General features: G+C 42.8%; 1 protein-coding gene across 4 annotated transcripts in view; it reads right to left on the reverse strand.

Annotated features, from left to right (window-relative positions):
• Positions 1-16,221, reverse strand: part of KIF16B (kinesin family member 16B) — a gene marked incomplete at its 3' end in the record, with an annotated part of 439,094 nt that overhangs the window by 281,199 nt on the left and 141,674 nt on the right. For all 4 annotated transcript variants that reach the window (XM_080683869.1, XM_080683868.1, XM_080683867.1 and 1 more), the window contains exons 13-14: positions 1,173-1,292; positions 251-302 (exon numbers count right to left, since the gene is read on the reverse strand). In XM_080683869.1, the coding sequence (XP_080539995.1) occupies positions 251-302; positions 1,173-1,292 (172 nt within the window). The remainder of the gene's footprint in view (positions 1-250; positions 303-1,172; positions 1,293-16,221) is intronic.

Here is a 16,221-nt window from a genome sequence, read left to right on the forward strand (position 1 = left end):
TTACTTCATGTCTGTCATTCAAAAGAAAGTTCTCCATGAAATGATTTTTAAAATTATTAGCATCCTGGCTGGGTGGCTCAATTGGTTGGAGCTTCATCCCATGCACCAAAAGTTCAATCCCTGGTCGGAAGGCAACGGATTAATATTTCTTGCTCACATCGATGTTTCAAATCTTTTTTTTTTTTTAATCCTTGGCTGAGGTTTAAAAAAGAAAACTCACTGGTAAAAGAAAATTGATGAAGATTCTTACCAATATCTTGTTCTGTTGAAGCATCTTCTCTACCAACATATGTCTGACCTTCCTGAGAAGAGACAAGTAAAATGTATTAGTAAGGACATGAGAAGCCATCTGTTTCTTCATTTTTCATTTAAGCCCTGATGATCCAATAAGCAATGTCCCAGGGAAGGCCACGACAGCCATGGCAATGTCCCGGGGAAGGCCACAGCCTCAGTGCTATGAGAGTTCACTGAGGCTCTGAAACAATGCTCTGAAGGTTGTCGGGAAGATGACAGTAGAACTCCTGGGCTTACTGTCTAACAGTGGGTAGGCTCCTATCTTGGCCTGTATCATAATCTGCCCATGACAGTCCTCTCAGTGATGTTGCTGATCCTTGCTGGAGAGTTTCTCCTCCAGTGAAGAGGGTTTCTTTATGTCTAAAAGTTTATGGGAGCCCACAAAGCACAGTGCAATACAATTTTCATTTTAAGCCATGGATCAGAGAGAGGTTAGTAAAGTCAAGGGTACAGAGGCAACCACTAACGTGGATGTGGAAATTCTGCTCTCTTGACATGAATAGCCTGTTCAGGACCAGGTCCAATAATGTAGTCAGGAGACACACCTTTAAAATTAAAATGATAGCCCAGAAAACATATAGCCAATCCTGGTTCCAAGTACTTGTGACTTTTCTTCCCTAGTCTCTCTGTCTTTTTGTTCCTTACCTGCCTTTGCTAATTCTACACATTTAGCTTTAGAACTCCACAAAAATGGGAACTTCTAATACCACAAAATCCCAATGAACTGTGGGAAATCCCCAAAAGGACTCAAGGATTTGTTGCATATTCTTTAATGTAATAGCTGTGTTCAGGGACACAGAGTATTATAAAAAAAACTTGCTAGTGTATAAAGGAAAACAGGAAAACAAAATTAGAATGTTCCACTCAGGCAGTTTTACCTTTAAGTGATATAAGATAATTCCAGTACTCAGAAGGTCGTCATCAATGCCAATTAAATGGGGCAGTTCAGAATCCAAAACAACTCCAATCCCTTCTTTCCTAAGGGCTAGAGTTTGTTCCTGAAATCAGAAGTGAAATAAAACATTGTTGAGGAAAGAGAACATCTTTTTAGTTATTTTTTCTTTTTTAGGTGTTCTCTAGAGGAGCAGTTGCCAACCTTTCGGATCTCCTGGACCACCTCTGGTCCGTGGACCACCGGTTGGCCACCACTGCTATAAAATGTTAAAATTTTTTATTTCTCACCAAAAACACTGTAAGAAAAATGGACCTTAAACATCATGTTGCATTCCTGGCATATGATAGGCAAAATAAACTTGAAACATAAAAGTTCAATTAAAATGAATTAAACTTATTGCCTAATTTATATAACCTCTTTGAAATATTGCCTTCTTTAGGAAAGGTTCTACAACTGCCCGACTACAAAGGAATCTTTCTCCCTCTTTAAAACCTTTATTTCATCTAATATCTAGATGTCTCCTAATTTGCTGGCTCTTCTCTCCAGTTACTATGGATAACCTGGGTATGTTCCTAAGATGAGGCCTTTCCTGTGCATTAGTTGCCCCGGCACCACACACACCTCTGTCTTCTGCATCATCTTCTCCCAGCTATGGATCATTCCCACGTACTCACAAATCTGTGATGGATCTCCCACCATCCACCACCACCACCATCACTTCCCTTGGCTCTGTATCTCTGTCCAGCTGTCACCAATTTCTCTCTTGCCCTTTAGAAAAAATCACCTACAAAGAGATCCCTACACTTGTGGTTCTCCAATTCCTCCCCTCCTGCTCTCCACTGAGCCCACTCCATGGAGTCTTTCATCCTTGGAAGTGTAATATCTATGGTCATCCCTTGGTGATCTCTCCTTGTCTCTTGACTTTACCTGCAATCTACATGCTAATGACTTTCACATCTAAATCTCTTGGCAGACCTCTCATGCAACAGACCTGTCTACTTCAATAGGCAACTCAGACTTAATGCATGAAAAAACCCACCCTTCTTGGGTGGGGTCAATGGAAAAAAAAGGGGGGGACATATGTAATACTTTCAACAATAAAGATTTTTAAAATAAATAAAAACCTACTCTTGTTTCCTCCTGCCTCCCAAACTTGCACATTATCCCTTCTCAGTAGAATGCCAACCTTCCTTACAGTTACTTGGACCCAAAATCATGGCTCTACTTTGTTCCTTTCTTTCTCTTAACACTACATACTTAGTATTGGACTCTGCCATCAAAATATGCCCCCAATAATGTAATGTGGAGTGAATATGCTATACTTGTATAAAGCTACCCATATTAATCTTAGTAAATGCTAAACCAAGCATGTTACTCTAACCTGATTTTTCTCTCAAAACTAGAGCTTACATGTTAAAAGTTTTTTGTTTTTTTTTAGTATACTTCACAATCCAGCAGTTCATTTCCTGTGTGAACCTAAGGAGCAGCCTGACCTTTAAGGCCCTGGCTAATGCTGACTGCCCAGACACAGGAATTAATTGATTGAAAATAAAAACACATGACCAACTCAAGGACACACTGACCATGAGAATCCATATTGGGACCAGCAAGGGCACTGCCTGCGTGTCCATAGCTCTTCCCCTGATCTTTTGGTTACGCTTTCCCTCTCCCTCCTTATAAAAAAACCTCCACCTGCACTGAAATCTTAAGATTGTTTTTTGAGGACTGGGAAAAGTCCCTCATCTTCTTGAGATGCTGGCACTTGAATAAACCTCTTTCCTTTTACCAGCACTGGTTTCATGAGTTCGGTTTTCCTTATGACAGGCAACAGAATCCACATTTCAGTTATAATCCAATAGCATCAAGACACCTGTACCATTCCCTTCCCTGGCCCCAAACATAGCATCTTTTAACTGTATCATCGCAATGATCAAGGATACTACCACTCAAGCCCCAGCCATGTTTCATACTCTACTTGACAGCCAGAGGGATATTAGGGCAGGCCACTCCTCTGCTCAGATCCTTTATGTGGTCTGCCATTTCACTGAGATAATAGCCAAAGTCTTTGTATCCCTCTACAAAGTACTATATGATCACATGCCTGCTCTCATCTCCTGCCACTCTCCCCCTTGCTCATGGGTCTCTAGGTACCCTCAGCTCCTTGCTGTCCTCAAACTTGCCAGCCTTACCCCACTTCAGGGCCTGGTCATTGCTTTTCCTTTTTTCCTTCTGCTTTTGTAGTGCTGTTGTCTTCTCACATCATCTATTCCTTCTCTTTTCCTACAGCAGGGATTCTCTACCTCAGCACAATTGACATTTTGGACCAGATGATTCTTCATTATAGGGAGATATTTTGTGTATTGTAGAATGTTTAGTAGCATCCCTAGCCTCTACCCACTAGATTTCAGTAACACAATCTCTTTCCCCTGAGGTTGTGAAACCAAAAATATCTCCAGATACTAGCAAATGTCTAGGGGAAAACACCAGCCCTAGTTTAGAAAAATTCCCTATATACATATATAGGCCCTCACTTCCTCAGTTCTCTGCTCAAAAGCCACCTTCTCCCATTGCCCCAGACAAGAGAGTAATCATCAACCTCCCTTATCCTGAACTGTTTCTCTCCTTAGCAGTTATTCTGTCTAAAAAAAAAACAGTAATATGCAAATTGACCATACCTCTGCTACACCCACAAGCCATGCCCACAAGCCAATCAAGAGCGAATATGCAAATAAACCCAACCAAGATGGCTGTGGCCACAGAGAGCAGGAGGGAGGCTTGGGTTTCCCCGGTGATGGAGGAAGCCAAGCTTTCTGCACACCCTGGCAGGCCCAGGCCTCCACTCCAGGCTACAAAGTTTCAATTATAGAAGATAAATAAAGCCCAACAGAAATGGCGGCAGCCATGGAGCTGGAGAGAGCAGGAGGCTAGGGTTGTCCCTGGCGATGGAGGAAGCCAAGCTTTCCCCATACCCTGGCCTGCCTTGGCCTCTGCTTAAAGCTACAAAGTTTCAATTATAGAAGATAAATAAATCCCAACAGAAATGGCTGCCACCACAGAGGGAGCAGAAAGCTTGGCTCCGCTCCAGGCTACAAAGTTTAAATTGTAGAAGATAAATAAATCCCAGATACCAGGGCCTCCGCTTGGGTCACCTGGGGGCGTGGCTGTCCTGCAAACCACCACAGGCCCCTCACCCAGGCCACCCCACGCCCCAAGGGAACCCCCACCCTGATCCGGGACACCCTTCAGGGCAAACCAGCTGGCCCCCACCCATGCACCAGGCCTCTATTCTATCTAATAAAAGAGTGATATGCAGATTGACCATCACTCCAACACACAAGATGGCTGCTCCCATGTGGTCAAAGATCCTGCCTCCATGTGGACACAAGATGGCCACCACAATATGGCCAGCAGGGGAGGGCAGTTGGAAGGGACCAGGCCTGCAAGGGAGGGCAGTTGTGGGCGATTAAGCCTGCAGGGGAGGGCAGTTAGGGGTGACCAGGCCGGCAGAGAAGGAAAGTTGGGGGTGACCGGGCCTGCAGGGAAGGGCATTTGGGGGGGACCCAGGCCTGCAGGGGAGAGCAGTTGGGGGGGACCCAGGCCTGCAGGGGAGAGCAGTTAGGGGTGACCAGGCCTACAGGGGAGGGCAGTTAGGGGTGACCAGGCCTTCAGGGGAGGGCATTTAGGGGCAATCAGGCTGGCAGGGGAGCAGTTAGGCATCAATCAGGCTGGCAGGGGAGTGGTTAGGGGGTGATCAGGCTGGCAAGCAGAAGTGGTTAGGGGCAATCAGGAAGGCAGGCAGGCGAGCAGTTGGGAGCCAGCAGTCCTGGATTGTGAGAGGGATGTCTGACTGCCCATTTAGGCCTGATCCCTGTGGGCAGTTGGACATCCCTCGAGGGGTCCCAGATTAGAGAGGGTGCAGGCTGGGCTGAGGGACACCCCCCCATGCATGAATTTCATGCACCAGGCCTCTAGTCACTATATAATGTTATATAAAAGTACATTATATAAATACTATAAACCAGTGCCTAATTTCATGTCTGGCAAATAGTAGCTCCTCAATCAATATTTGTCAAATGAATTAATATTTAAACTCTAATAGCTCCCACTCAAACTAGAGTGAGTTCAGAGAAATGCAGGGAGGAGGGTCAATGGCAGCCCCTCAGGGAAGAGACTAGCAGGCCTGTGTCTTAACATTAGACCCATCTAGCCGAAACCGGTTTGGCTCAGTGGATAGAGCGTCGGCCTGCGGACTGAAGGGTCCCGGGTTCGATTCCGGTCAAGGGCATGTACCTTGGTTGCGGGCACATCCCCAGTGGGAGGTGTGCAGGAGGCGGCTGATCGATATTTCTCTCTCATCGATGTTTCTAACTCTCTATCCCTCTCCCTTCCTCTCTGTAAAAAAATCAATAAAATATATTAAAAAAAAAAAAAAAAAAAAAAAAAAAAAAAAAAACATTAGACCCATCTGGCCCAAGATAAAAACAAAAACAAAAACAAAACAAAAAAACAAACAACCAAAACCTCTAAAATCAGGCTTCTGGCAAGTCTAAGGAAAAGCAGACAAATTCCAGAAGATTGAAGGTGAAAATTCCAGCCTTGAGGCTGGGCTGGGCTGTGCTGAGTTCAAGATGTGTCATATCTAAGATCATGACACTCTGCTCTGATTGTAGGTGCACAGAGAGAAACAGGGGAGCAAGTTCCAAGCTACATACTGTGGGTCCTGATCAGAGACCCTCCTCGTGAATCTCTTTCCCTCCCCCACTTCAACAATAAGACAGCATGACTAAGGCACAGCTCTGGAACGCCAACACCCAGCAATGCCTAAAACATAATAGGCACTCCCTACATTCCTGGAATGGCTAAATGTATTTTATGTCATTTAAATATTAAAATGACTAGAGGCCTGGTGCATGAAATTCGTGCACAGGGGTGTGTGTCCCTCAGCACCTCCTCCAATCTGGGACCCCTCGAGGGATGTCCAACTGCCCATTTAGGCCCGATCCCTAGGATCGGGCCTAAATGGGCAGTTGGACATCCCTCTCACAATCCAGGACTGCTGGCTCCCAACTGCTTGCCTACCTGCTTTCCTGATTGCCCCTAACCACTTCTGCTTGCCAGCCTGATCACCCCCTAACCACTCCCCTGCCAGCCTGATTGATGCCTAACTGCTCCCCTGCCAGCCTGATTGCCCCTAACTGCCCTCTCCTGCAGGCCTGGTCACCCCTAACTGCCCTCCCCTGCAGGCCTGGTCACCCCTAACTGCCCTCCCCTGCAGACTGGTCACCCCTAACTGCCCTCCCCTGCAGGCCTGGTCCCCCCCAACTTCCCTCCTCTGCTGGCCTGGTTACCCCTAACTGCCCTCCCATTCAGGCTTGATCACCCCCAACTGTCCTCCCTTGCAGGCCTGATCCCTCCCAACTGCCTTCCCCTGCTGGCCATCTTGTGGTGGCCATCTTGTGTCAACATGGAGGCAGGATCTTTGACCACATGGGACCAGCCATCTTGTGTGTTGGAGTGACAGTCAATTTGCATATTGCTATTTTATTAGATAGGATGTCTAAAATCTGCCATTCTCTAAGTGAAGGAATCAGGACTTCACAACTTTGCAAACAAGGCAGCTCCTAAAAGGTTCTGGGGAAGGGTGGTGGAAAGAGAGAAGTCCTTCAGGCCTCCCCTTCTGCAGGCATTTGAGTCTCAAAGGTGCACACGCAGAGCTGGCATCATGCAAGAGGGCAACAGAATAAAGTGGCAAAAAAAAAGATGGTTAAAAACAAAACATAAAAAGTACCACTTGAAAGAAAGCAATTTAATTTAACAACCATTACATAGATGCAGAGAAAATGGCCAATGCATAACTTAGATTCAAGAAAAGGAAATGAAGCTCTGACCCTGACCGGTTTGGCTCAGTGGATAGAGCATCGGCCTGTGGACTGAAGGGTCCCAGGGTCGATTCCGGTCAAGGGCATGTACTTCAGTTGTAGGCACATCCCCAGTAGGGGGTGTGCAGGAGGCAGCTGATCGATGTTTCTCTCTCATCAATGTTTCTAGCTCTCTATCCCTCTCCCTTCCTCTCTATAAAAAATCAATAAAAAAAAAAAAAAATATATATATATATATATATATATATATATATATATATATATATATATATATGGAAATGAAGGGTGTCACTGTTCTTCAATTACTCCTATCAGCTAGGCTCACGTCCCGGGCTCAGACTTCAGGCTTCGAGGTAAGAGCTGTAGTCATCTTGATTTGCTACACCAAGGCCCTTGCAAATTTTAACTGAAATGAGCACTCTAAATAAAGCAACCCCTGCTCCTACCTCTGGGATATGGTAAAATTCATGCTTTCCCTTCTTCCCATGGTTGAATTCCATGTAGAAATTTAAAAGTATGTGGTTTTTTTTAAAAAAACTATCTATTACAATGGAGAATTTAATCATATAGCTACATTTCATAAAACAAAGTCCTCACTGGAAGGTCTGATAGCTCAGAACTGTGACAGTACTGCATGCAGGGTAAGTAATGAACTGTTCCAGGTCTCTAGGTCCATGAGAAAAGAAGAGTGACTGTTCTCATAAATCTAGAGACATATGTACTTTCTGCATGAAAGTGTACAGTAACACCCCCCCCCCCAAAAAAAAGGGGCAATATTTAAAAATCTAATAGCTCCCACTCACGCTAAAGAAATTGTTTTGGACTACATCCCAGTTTAATTTAATATTCTTTTTTTAACCACTGAAAAACAATCTTTTTCCTTCCCTGAAATAAGTCTCAGAGACTTTGAAAACCATAACTTGGAGCCATTAGGTCAAAAGCATTACCTGTTTCCATCAATTCCCAAAACACTCACACACAAACACATACCAGCATGCACTCACACACACATCCATACATGGAATGGATAAAACCTGAATTAAGAGAAAGTTTCCCAGGATTGGGGGGGGGAGGGGCAGATGAATTTATGATTAATGCTGCCCTAAAGCTCTAAGGCATTCAAGCTGCATTCACTACATGATATTATAAAAGTGTCACCTCATAAAACTAAAAATGAGGGTTTAAATCATTGCTCAAGTGAAAAAGTGATTTCAGACAAAAATATCTATCACATATAAAGTATTTATTGAGTGGCATCTACTGTGTACATAATTTATGAAACACCTCTTTGATAAGATGGAATATTTAAATAGTAGGGCTGGTGATCCCTCCCCCAACTCCACGCACACTGGGTCCCAAATAATGAAGGTGATAAACTATGTATAGCTGCACATATTTTGTATAGAAACTAATCTTTTGGCAACCAATATTTGCATTAAAAGGAAACTATGGCCTGACTAAGAGGGTCAAAACATAGAATCAGCTTATTTTAAACATTATGTTCATTACATTCGCAAACAATATGTTCAGTATGCTTTCCTTCAACCACTGAATTTAAAACATGTGTCCAGGGCTGGGACAACTGCAGCATCACTTCTGGCAGATTCCAGTGGTTCAGGTGAGCCGCAGGCAGGGCTGCCCAGATGGGCGGGAAGAAGGCCAGCCACACATGGGCTAGGCTCACTGTGAGCATCCCATGTAACCATTGTATTCATTTATAATAAGATGCAGCAGGGATTCAACCTCTTAGTCACAAGCACATACTTTGTAACTAGCACTGTGTCTGACAAAACTCAACAGCTTTCCTGAAGAGAAAAAAAAAAAAGTGAAAACCAATACAAAAACTTAGCAACAAAAAAACTATTTTTCCCTCTGGAGAAGCTTACCTGAGAGCTAGATCTTGCTTGGGAAATACTGGGAAAACTTTGGCAATGTGTCTGTGCCACTAGAGTAAGAGCTCGAGAAACTGTGTTTCCTCACACTATGTTAGGTGAATACAGCTGCACCAGGTTCACAGCAGTCACTCAATAATTGCTGATTATTTGGCACTGTAGGAAGTAAGTGATTTTAAGTCAGTGGTTCCAAACCTTTCTAATGCCGCAACCCTTTAATACAGTTCCTCATGTTGTGGTGACCCCCAACCATAAAATTATTTTCGTTGCTACTTCATAACTGTAATTTTGCTACTGTTATGAATCGTAATGTAAATATCTGTGTTTTCCAATGGTCTTAGGTGCCCCTGTCGCAACCCACAGGTTGAGAACCGCTGCTGTAGAGCCTAAGACCATCGGAAAACACAGATATTTACATTATGATTCATTAACAGTAGCAAAATTACAGTTATGAAGTAGCAACGAAAATAATTTTATGGTTGGGGGTCACCACAACATGAGGAACTATATTAAGGGTCACGGCATTAGAAAGGTTGAGAACCACTGTTTTAAGTGCATTTGAGGGTGGGGGTTGAGGGGATTGCCAAAATTAAATATTAGAATCTCTTTATGGAATAATCTATGGAGAATTATGGGTTCCATGAACAGTGGACTTTTGTACAGATGCCTCCCAGTATAAAGTGCACCTAATTTCTGCAAACGTGACTACAGCCCCCAGCAGAACAGGAGGAAGAACGCCACATTCGGGGCTTGGAGCACATGCCCAGGGTGGGTGTGAGGAGGGAGGAGGAAGTCAGGCAGGCAGGAAGACTTTTGTAACAAAGAAAATCATCCTCTAGCAAAGCTGCTTTTTAATTTTTTAATGCATGTGATTTTATCTGAATTTCATATTAGAAAAATTATATGTAGTGAAGAAAAATTATATGTAGTGAAGAATAATTATATGTAGCGAAGAAACACTTGAATTTCAACCAAGTGTTTCTTCACTACAAGAGATATGTCCTAAAATATCCTTCTAAGTAAGACATGATGAAACATATTAGAGGCTGACAACACTGCATACATATATTTTTCATCCCTGTTTCCGTTTTGAGCAGCACTACTGGAGTTTGGACATGTCTGAGGCCATGTGCTTCCGGCCCTTACACCCGAATGCCAGGGAGCTGCATCACTGGGCCACATGCCGGGTCACACTTCCTTTCTCGGAGAACATTGAGGAGGGCTCTACTGTCTTCAGAAAGTGCACGCTGCTCTAAAAAAATATGAAGCTAGTCCGACTCTCAGTCCATGGCAGATCCTTTGGTTTTCTGCCTGGATCTTTGGAAAATGTTTCCTTTACACTTGAAACCCAATCGTTTAGTTAGGATAGATATCAGTATAGAACATTCTGTACTCTAAATTTTCCTGGAACACAATTCATTCTTCCAATCTGCAGACTCAGTTCTTTTATTTTTCATTTCATGAAAATTCTTGTTTTTTATATTTCAACTAGTGGCCTGGTGCATGAAATTCAGACATGAGGGGGAGGTGTCCCTCAGCCCAGCCTGCACCCTCTGCAATCTGGGACCCCTCCGGGGATGTCCTGTGGGATAGGGCCTGAACCAGCAGTTGGACATCCCTCTCGCAATCTGGGACCACTGGTTCCTAACCGCTCACTTGCCTGCCTGCCTGGTCGCCCCTAACCACTCTGCCTGCTGACCTGCTTACCCCCAACTGCCCCCCCTGCTGGCCTGCTCACCCACTGCTTCCCCCCCTGCCAGCCTGCTTGGCCCCAACTGGACCCCCCAGCCAGCCTGCTCACCCCCAAATGCCCCGCCCCCCGCCAGCCTGATCACCCCCAACTGCCCTCCCCTCCTGGCTTGATCACCCCTAACCGCCTCTGCCTTGGCCCCGCCACCATGGCTTTGTCCAGAAGGGTCTGGAAGGTCTCCCGGTCTAATTAGCATATTACCCTTTTATTAGTATAGATTTCTGTTTCATTTGTTGACTATCTACTTTGGGGTCACCAATTATCCTTATATACATTGTCTTTGCTTCTTTATCTTTTAGCTTCTGATTGCTTTAATATCTTGATCCTTTCATCTGTGTGCAATGAGATTATCCAGACATTAACTTTTAGTAATTTGATTTCAATGGCAACTACTGTTTCCCTTGATAGTTCTAATTTTATTCATTAGTCCTGCAATGGATGTTGTTTTAGACCTCCAAGTCTATCTTTAGGTTTATAATCTCTCTCTCTCTCTCTCTCTCTCTTTCTTTCTCTCTCTCATCTCATCTGCTTTTTATTATCATCTTGCTTTGTTTATTGAATTCCTATTTCTCATTAACTTGTTCCACAGAATGAAGCAATTATAAGAAATTCCCTTCTATGCCTGAGGTATGTTTTCATCAGGATCTGGATCTTTTGTCTTTTGCATGCTTTACTCCTTTTCTGGCATTCTGTTTGCCTGTCAGTCCATCCATCCATTTATCCATCCATCCACCACTAGGCTAAGTTTATATAATTGCCCTACTCTTTTTCTTTATCTTACGTATGTCTTAGGTATCCCTGTCCAGAAATTCCCTATGCTCTAACACAGGATGAGCAAGTCCTTGACTCTTGTCCTGCCATTTCTATCATCTTTCCAGTTCAAAGCCTGAGTGGTCTGCATGCTGTCCACTCTTCTCTCTAGTTAGATGGAACGGTAGAGAACCAGATCCCAGCTGATGCATTATAAAGACAGAGTTCCTAGGTTCTGCCCTGGATTAACAAAGGTGGTTAAATATCCTCTATTAACTCCTTCCTTCTGCTGGAAAAGAGATCCCATTCCTCTAGAGAAGACTGCTCTCAGGTGTCTCCTTGTTTCACCAGGCCTTCACTTACAGAGACTCAGCTCCGCTTTTCACATCATCCCATTCCTATGATTCCTCAATAAGAATAGGAAAATCAATGTATTACTCCAAATCAATTTGATTTGAGGGTACTGAAGAGGGTTTTTAGAATCTTCACTCATTCAGCTTCTAAGGCACAAGCCTAGGCAAACCCCCTTAACAACCTTCCCTCTTCTCTTCCTTAGTGGCCAACTCATGACCCTTTTCATCTGCTTCTTATAAGTGATTGCATGGTGGTGTTTCTGCAGCAGGATGGGATGTTTGTTTTGCTTATTATTATCATCTCCTTATTTCTTTGAAATCTGTGATGTCATCTCCAACTGTCTATTTAAAACAAAGTCAAGAACAGGGTTTCAGCAAGCTACAAAAGGGAAAGTAGAAAACATTCTTAGGGGGTTTCTTGAATACAGATACAGAAGAAGAAAACATAAGTATATATATATACTATTACATAAAAGGAACTGCTGAACACCCCATTTGACTAATAAACCTGGGGAGATGATCTAAAAACCCAGGCAGATGGGTCATTTGATCCTGAAACCAGGAGGCCATTGAGACTTCTGAAAACAGGAAATGGTTGGTACTTCAGAAGATGAATCTGGCAGGATGAAGAGTAACAGAGAAAAATTTGAGGTAGCATTAGAGATAGCTTGAAAAACACTGTAGAGGGAGATAGACTCCAGGTGACAATTACTTTAGACTGGTTCACCTTAAGTGGAGACATTCTTCTCAACTGTTTTACATACTCTTATTAAAAAGAAATAAGAAAAAATACCAACGGCATATTTCACAGACCTAGAAAGAACTCTCCAAAAATTCATCTGGAATAAAAAAAGACCCCGAATAGCCACAGCAACCCTGAGAAAGAAGAATAAAGTAGGAGGGATCTCAATACCAGATTTCAAGCTGTATTACACAGCCACTGTTCTCAAAACAGCCTGGTACTGGCACAAGAACAGACATATAGATCAATGGAATAGAATAGAGAACCCAGATATCGACCCAAACCACTATGCGCAATTAATATTTGACAAAGGAGGCATGAACATACAATGGAGTCAAGACAGTCTCTTCAATAAATGGTGTTGGGAAAATTGGACAGATACATGCAAAAAAATGAAACTAGATCACCAACTTACACCATACACACACACAAAAAAAAAACCTCAAAATGGATACAGGACTTAAACATAAGACGGAAAAACCATAAAAATACTAGAGGAATCCACAGGCAGCAAAATCTCAGACTTCTTCACTGATACTGCCCCTAGGGCAATGGAAGCCAAAGAGAAAAAAACAAATGGGACTACATCAAAATAAAAAGCTTTTGCACAGCAAAAGAAACCATCAACAAAACAACAAGAAAGCCCACTGAATGGGAGAACATATTTGCAAATGTTATCACTGATAAAGGTTTAATCTCCAACATCTACAGGCAGCTTATACAACTTAGTAAAAGGAAGATAAATGATCCAATAAAAAAATGGGCAACGGACCTAAATAGAATCTTTTTGAAAGAAGACAGAAGGAAGGCCAAGAGTCACATGAAAACATGCTCAAAGTCACTAATTATCCGAGAGATGCAAATCAAAATGACAATATGATACCATCTCACACCTGTCAGAATGGCTATCATCAACAAATCAACAAACGACAAGTGTTGGCGAGGATGCAGAGAAAAAGGAACCCTCATGCACAGCTGGTGGGAATGCAGACTGGTGCAGCCACTGTGGAGAACAGTATGGAGTTTCCTAAAAAAACTGAAAATGGAACTCCCATTTGACCCAGTAATCCCACTCCTAGGAATATATCCTAAGAAACTAGAAACACCAATCAGAAAGGATATATGCACCCCTATGTTCATAGGAGCACAATTTACGATAGCTAAGATTTGGAAACAGCCTAGGTGCCCGTCAGCAGATGACTGGATCAGAAAACTATGGTACATCTACACAATGGAATACTATGCTGCCATAAAAAAGAAGGAATTCTTACCATTTGTAGCAACCTGGATGGAATTAGAGAACATTATGCTAAGTGAAATAAGCCAGTCAATGAAAGAAAAATACCACATGATCTCACTCATTTGTGGATAATAAAAAACATTATAAACTGATGAACAAAAAGGTAGATACAGCGGCAGTAAAGCATCAAACAGACTGTCACATTACAGCAGGAAGGTTAGGGAGAGGTGGGGGAAATAAGAGATCAACTGAAGGACTTATATGCATGCATATAAGAATAACCAACGGATGCAAAACATTGTGGGGTGAGGGCATGTATGGGAGTGGGGTGGGGGGTGGGCAATGGTAAGATATGTACACATATAATACCTTAATAAAAAAAATAGAAGAAGAAGAAGAAGAAGAAGAAGAAGAAGAAGAAGAAGAAGAAGAAGAAGAAATAAGAAAATTGGAGAGTTTGCAAGCATTGAAAAAATCTGACAAATATCCAAAAGATTTTTATTGCTAGGAAAAAAAAAATCCTTGTTATACTTTGCATACAGCTCAGCAAGTGGGTACTGTTGAGTTATTACTCACCAATATGATAAGCAAGTATTGTCAACTAATCTACATGTTTCTTTTGTGATATACAAATGATAGTCATTTTTGACACAAACCAATTAGGTTTGAAATCCTGAATATATTTCACAAGCTGGCATTCATCCAAAAGTGAAGCACTGTATCCTGTACATTCTTTTGCACAAAGAAAGAATCCAGTCCATCTAACAGAGAAAGGAAATAGTTACCAAGATTACCAGGAAGTCAATGAAGCTGTACGGGTCAACTGCCTCAACCACCGTCCAGTATTCCTCCACCCTTTGTCCATGCAACCTGAGCAAGCTATGATGAAAATGGACAAGAATCTCCTTCACATTACTCCAGTAAATAACTTTATTTTTACTGTGTTCCAAGAAAGAATGATGAAATGAAGAAAAAAACATATTTTCTGGTTAGCAGCATGTTCTGTGTCCCTGCAAAAATGATTGGTAACATGTAATCATTGATGTGAGAACTCTATTACACTCTTTGAATCATAATCTGATTAAAAACACACAAGAGAAAAGGGAAAGAACAGTCTGTAAAAATTAAAGACAGGAAATCTACCTAAACTGAAAAGGTCGGGCTGATACCACACACCTAGGGAGGTAAGGAAGGATCAGGGACCAGCCATCAGAATGAAGCCCCAGGAAGAAGAAGGATCAAGTGGGAAGACAGAATTAGCAATCCACAGGTTGGGGGATAAAATAATCAAGTGGGTAAACCTAGAAGCCACCACTGATCCCTCTCTTTGCCTCAAACCCAACATCAGTGGGCCCATCAGCTCTACCTGCAAGACAGTCTGAATCATCCACAGCTTTCCATCTCCACTGCTGCTGATCTGGGCTGGCTACCAACGTCTCCTGCCTGGAGTCTCTGACATGCCCCAGTTGGTCTTTCTGCTTCCTCTCTTACTATACTCTACAACCTATTCTCCATATGACAGCCAGAGTCATCTTTTCAAAACCTTAAGAAGTCATGGCCAGGTAGCTCAGTTAGTTAGAACATTGTCCCGTTACGCCAAGGTTGCGGGTTTGATCCCTGGTCAGGGCACACATAGGAATTAACCAATGATGCATAAATAAGTGGAACAACAAATCGATGTTTCTATGTTTCTCTCTTCCTCTCCCTCTCCCTTCCTCTCTCTTTCAAAAAGCATTTTTTTAAAGTTATACAAAGAACTCTACAATGCTTTCCCATGCATTGTAGATTGAAATGGCCCCACATCTCAAGTAATCCACCCCCACCTACCTCTCCAATCTTTTCCCCCTCCACTCTCCACTTGATTCACAACACTTCAGCCAGTGGCCTCTCATTCCCACTGCAGGGCCTTTGCACATGCTATTCTCTTTACCTGGGAAATTCTCCCCATAAATCTTTGTGGCTTGCCCCGTCTTCTCAGACAGCTCTTACTATACATGCCGCCTGCTCTCTAGAGATCAAAGACATCATGATGTTGATGAACAAAGTCCTTGCTCTGATAAAGCTTACATCCTCCCCACTACTATACTCCCACTCCCAGACACATTCTACAACTCCACTGGCTTACTGTTTTCAGAGCACTAGATGTATAACATCGAAATTATATATCAGCTTATTGTCTGTCTGCTATTCCAGAAAGCAAACAGTGTGGGTCCAGGACAACAAGTCAAGCCCAGAGAAAGAGAGATCAGATTGGAGTCATCGAGAGCCAAACTAATAAACAGCATCATGACCTCTGACCCCAGGCCTTGTTTGATTCCCCTTGCTAGGTAAAAACAGCTCTTACACCTCAAATAAATACTTAAAATGACGAAAACAAGTCAAGCTTTTAAGGCAATCTTCTTTAAATGAGAAGGCTATATTCTAAA

The sequence above is a fragment of the Plecotus auritus genome (genome assembly GCF_963455305.1).
Source record: "Plecotus auritus genome assembly, chromosome: 8".
Classification (NCBI taxonomy): Eukaryota; Metazoa; Chordata; class Mammalia; order Chiroptera; family Vespertilionidae; genus Plecotus; species Plecotus auritus.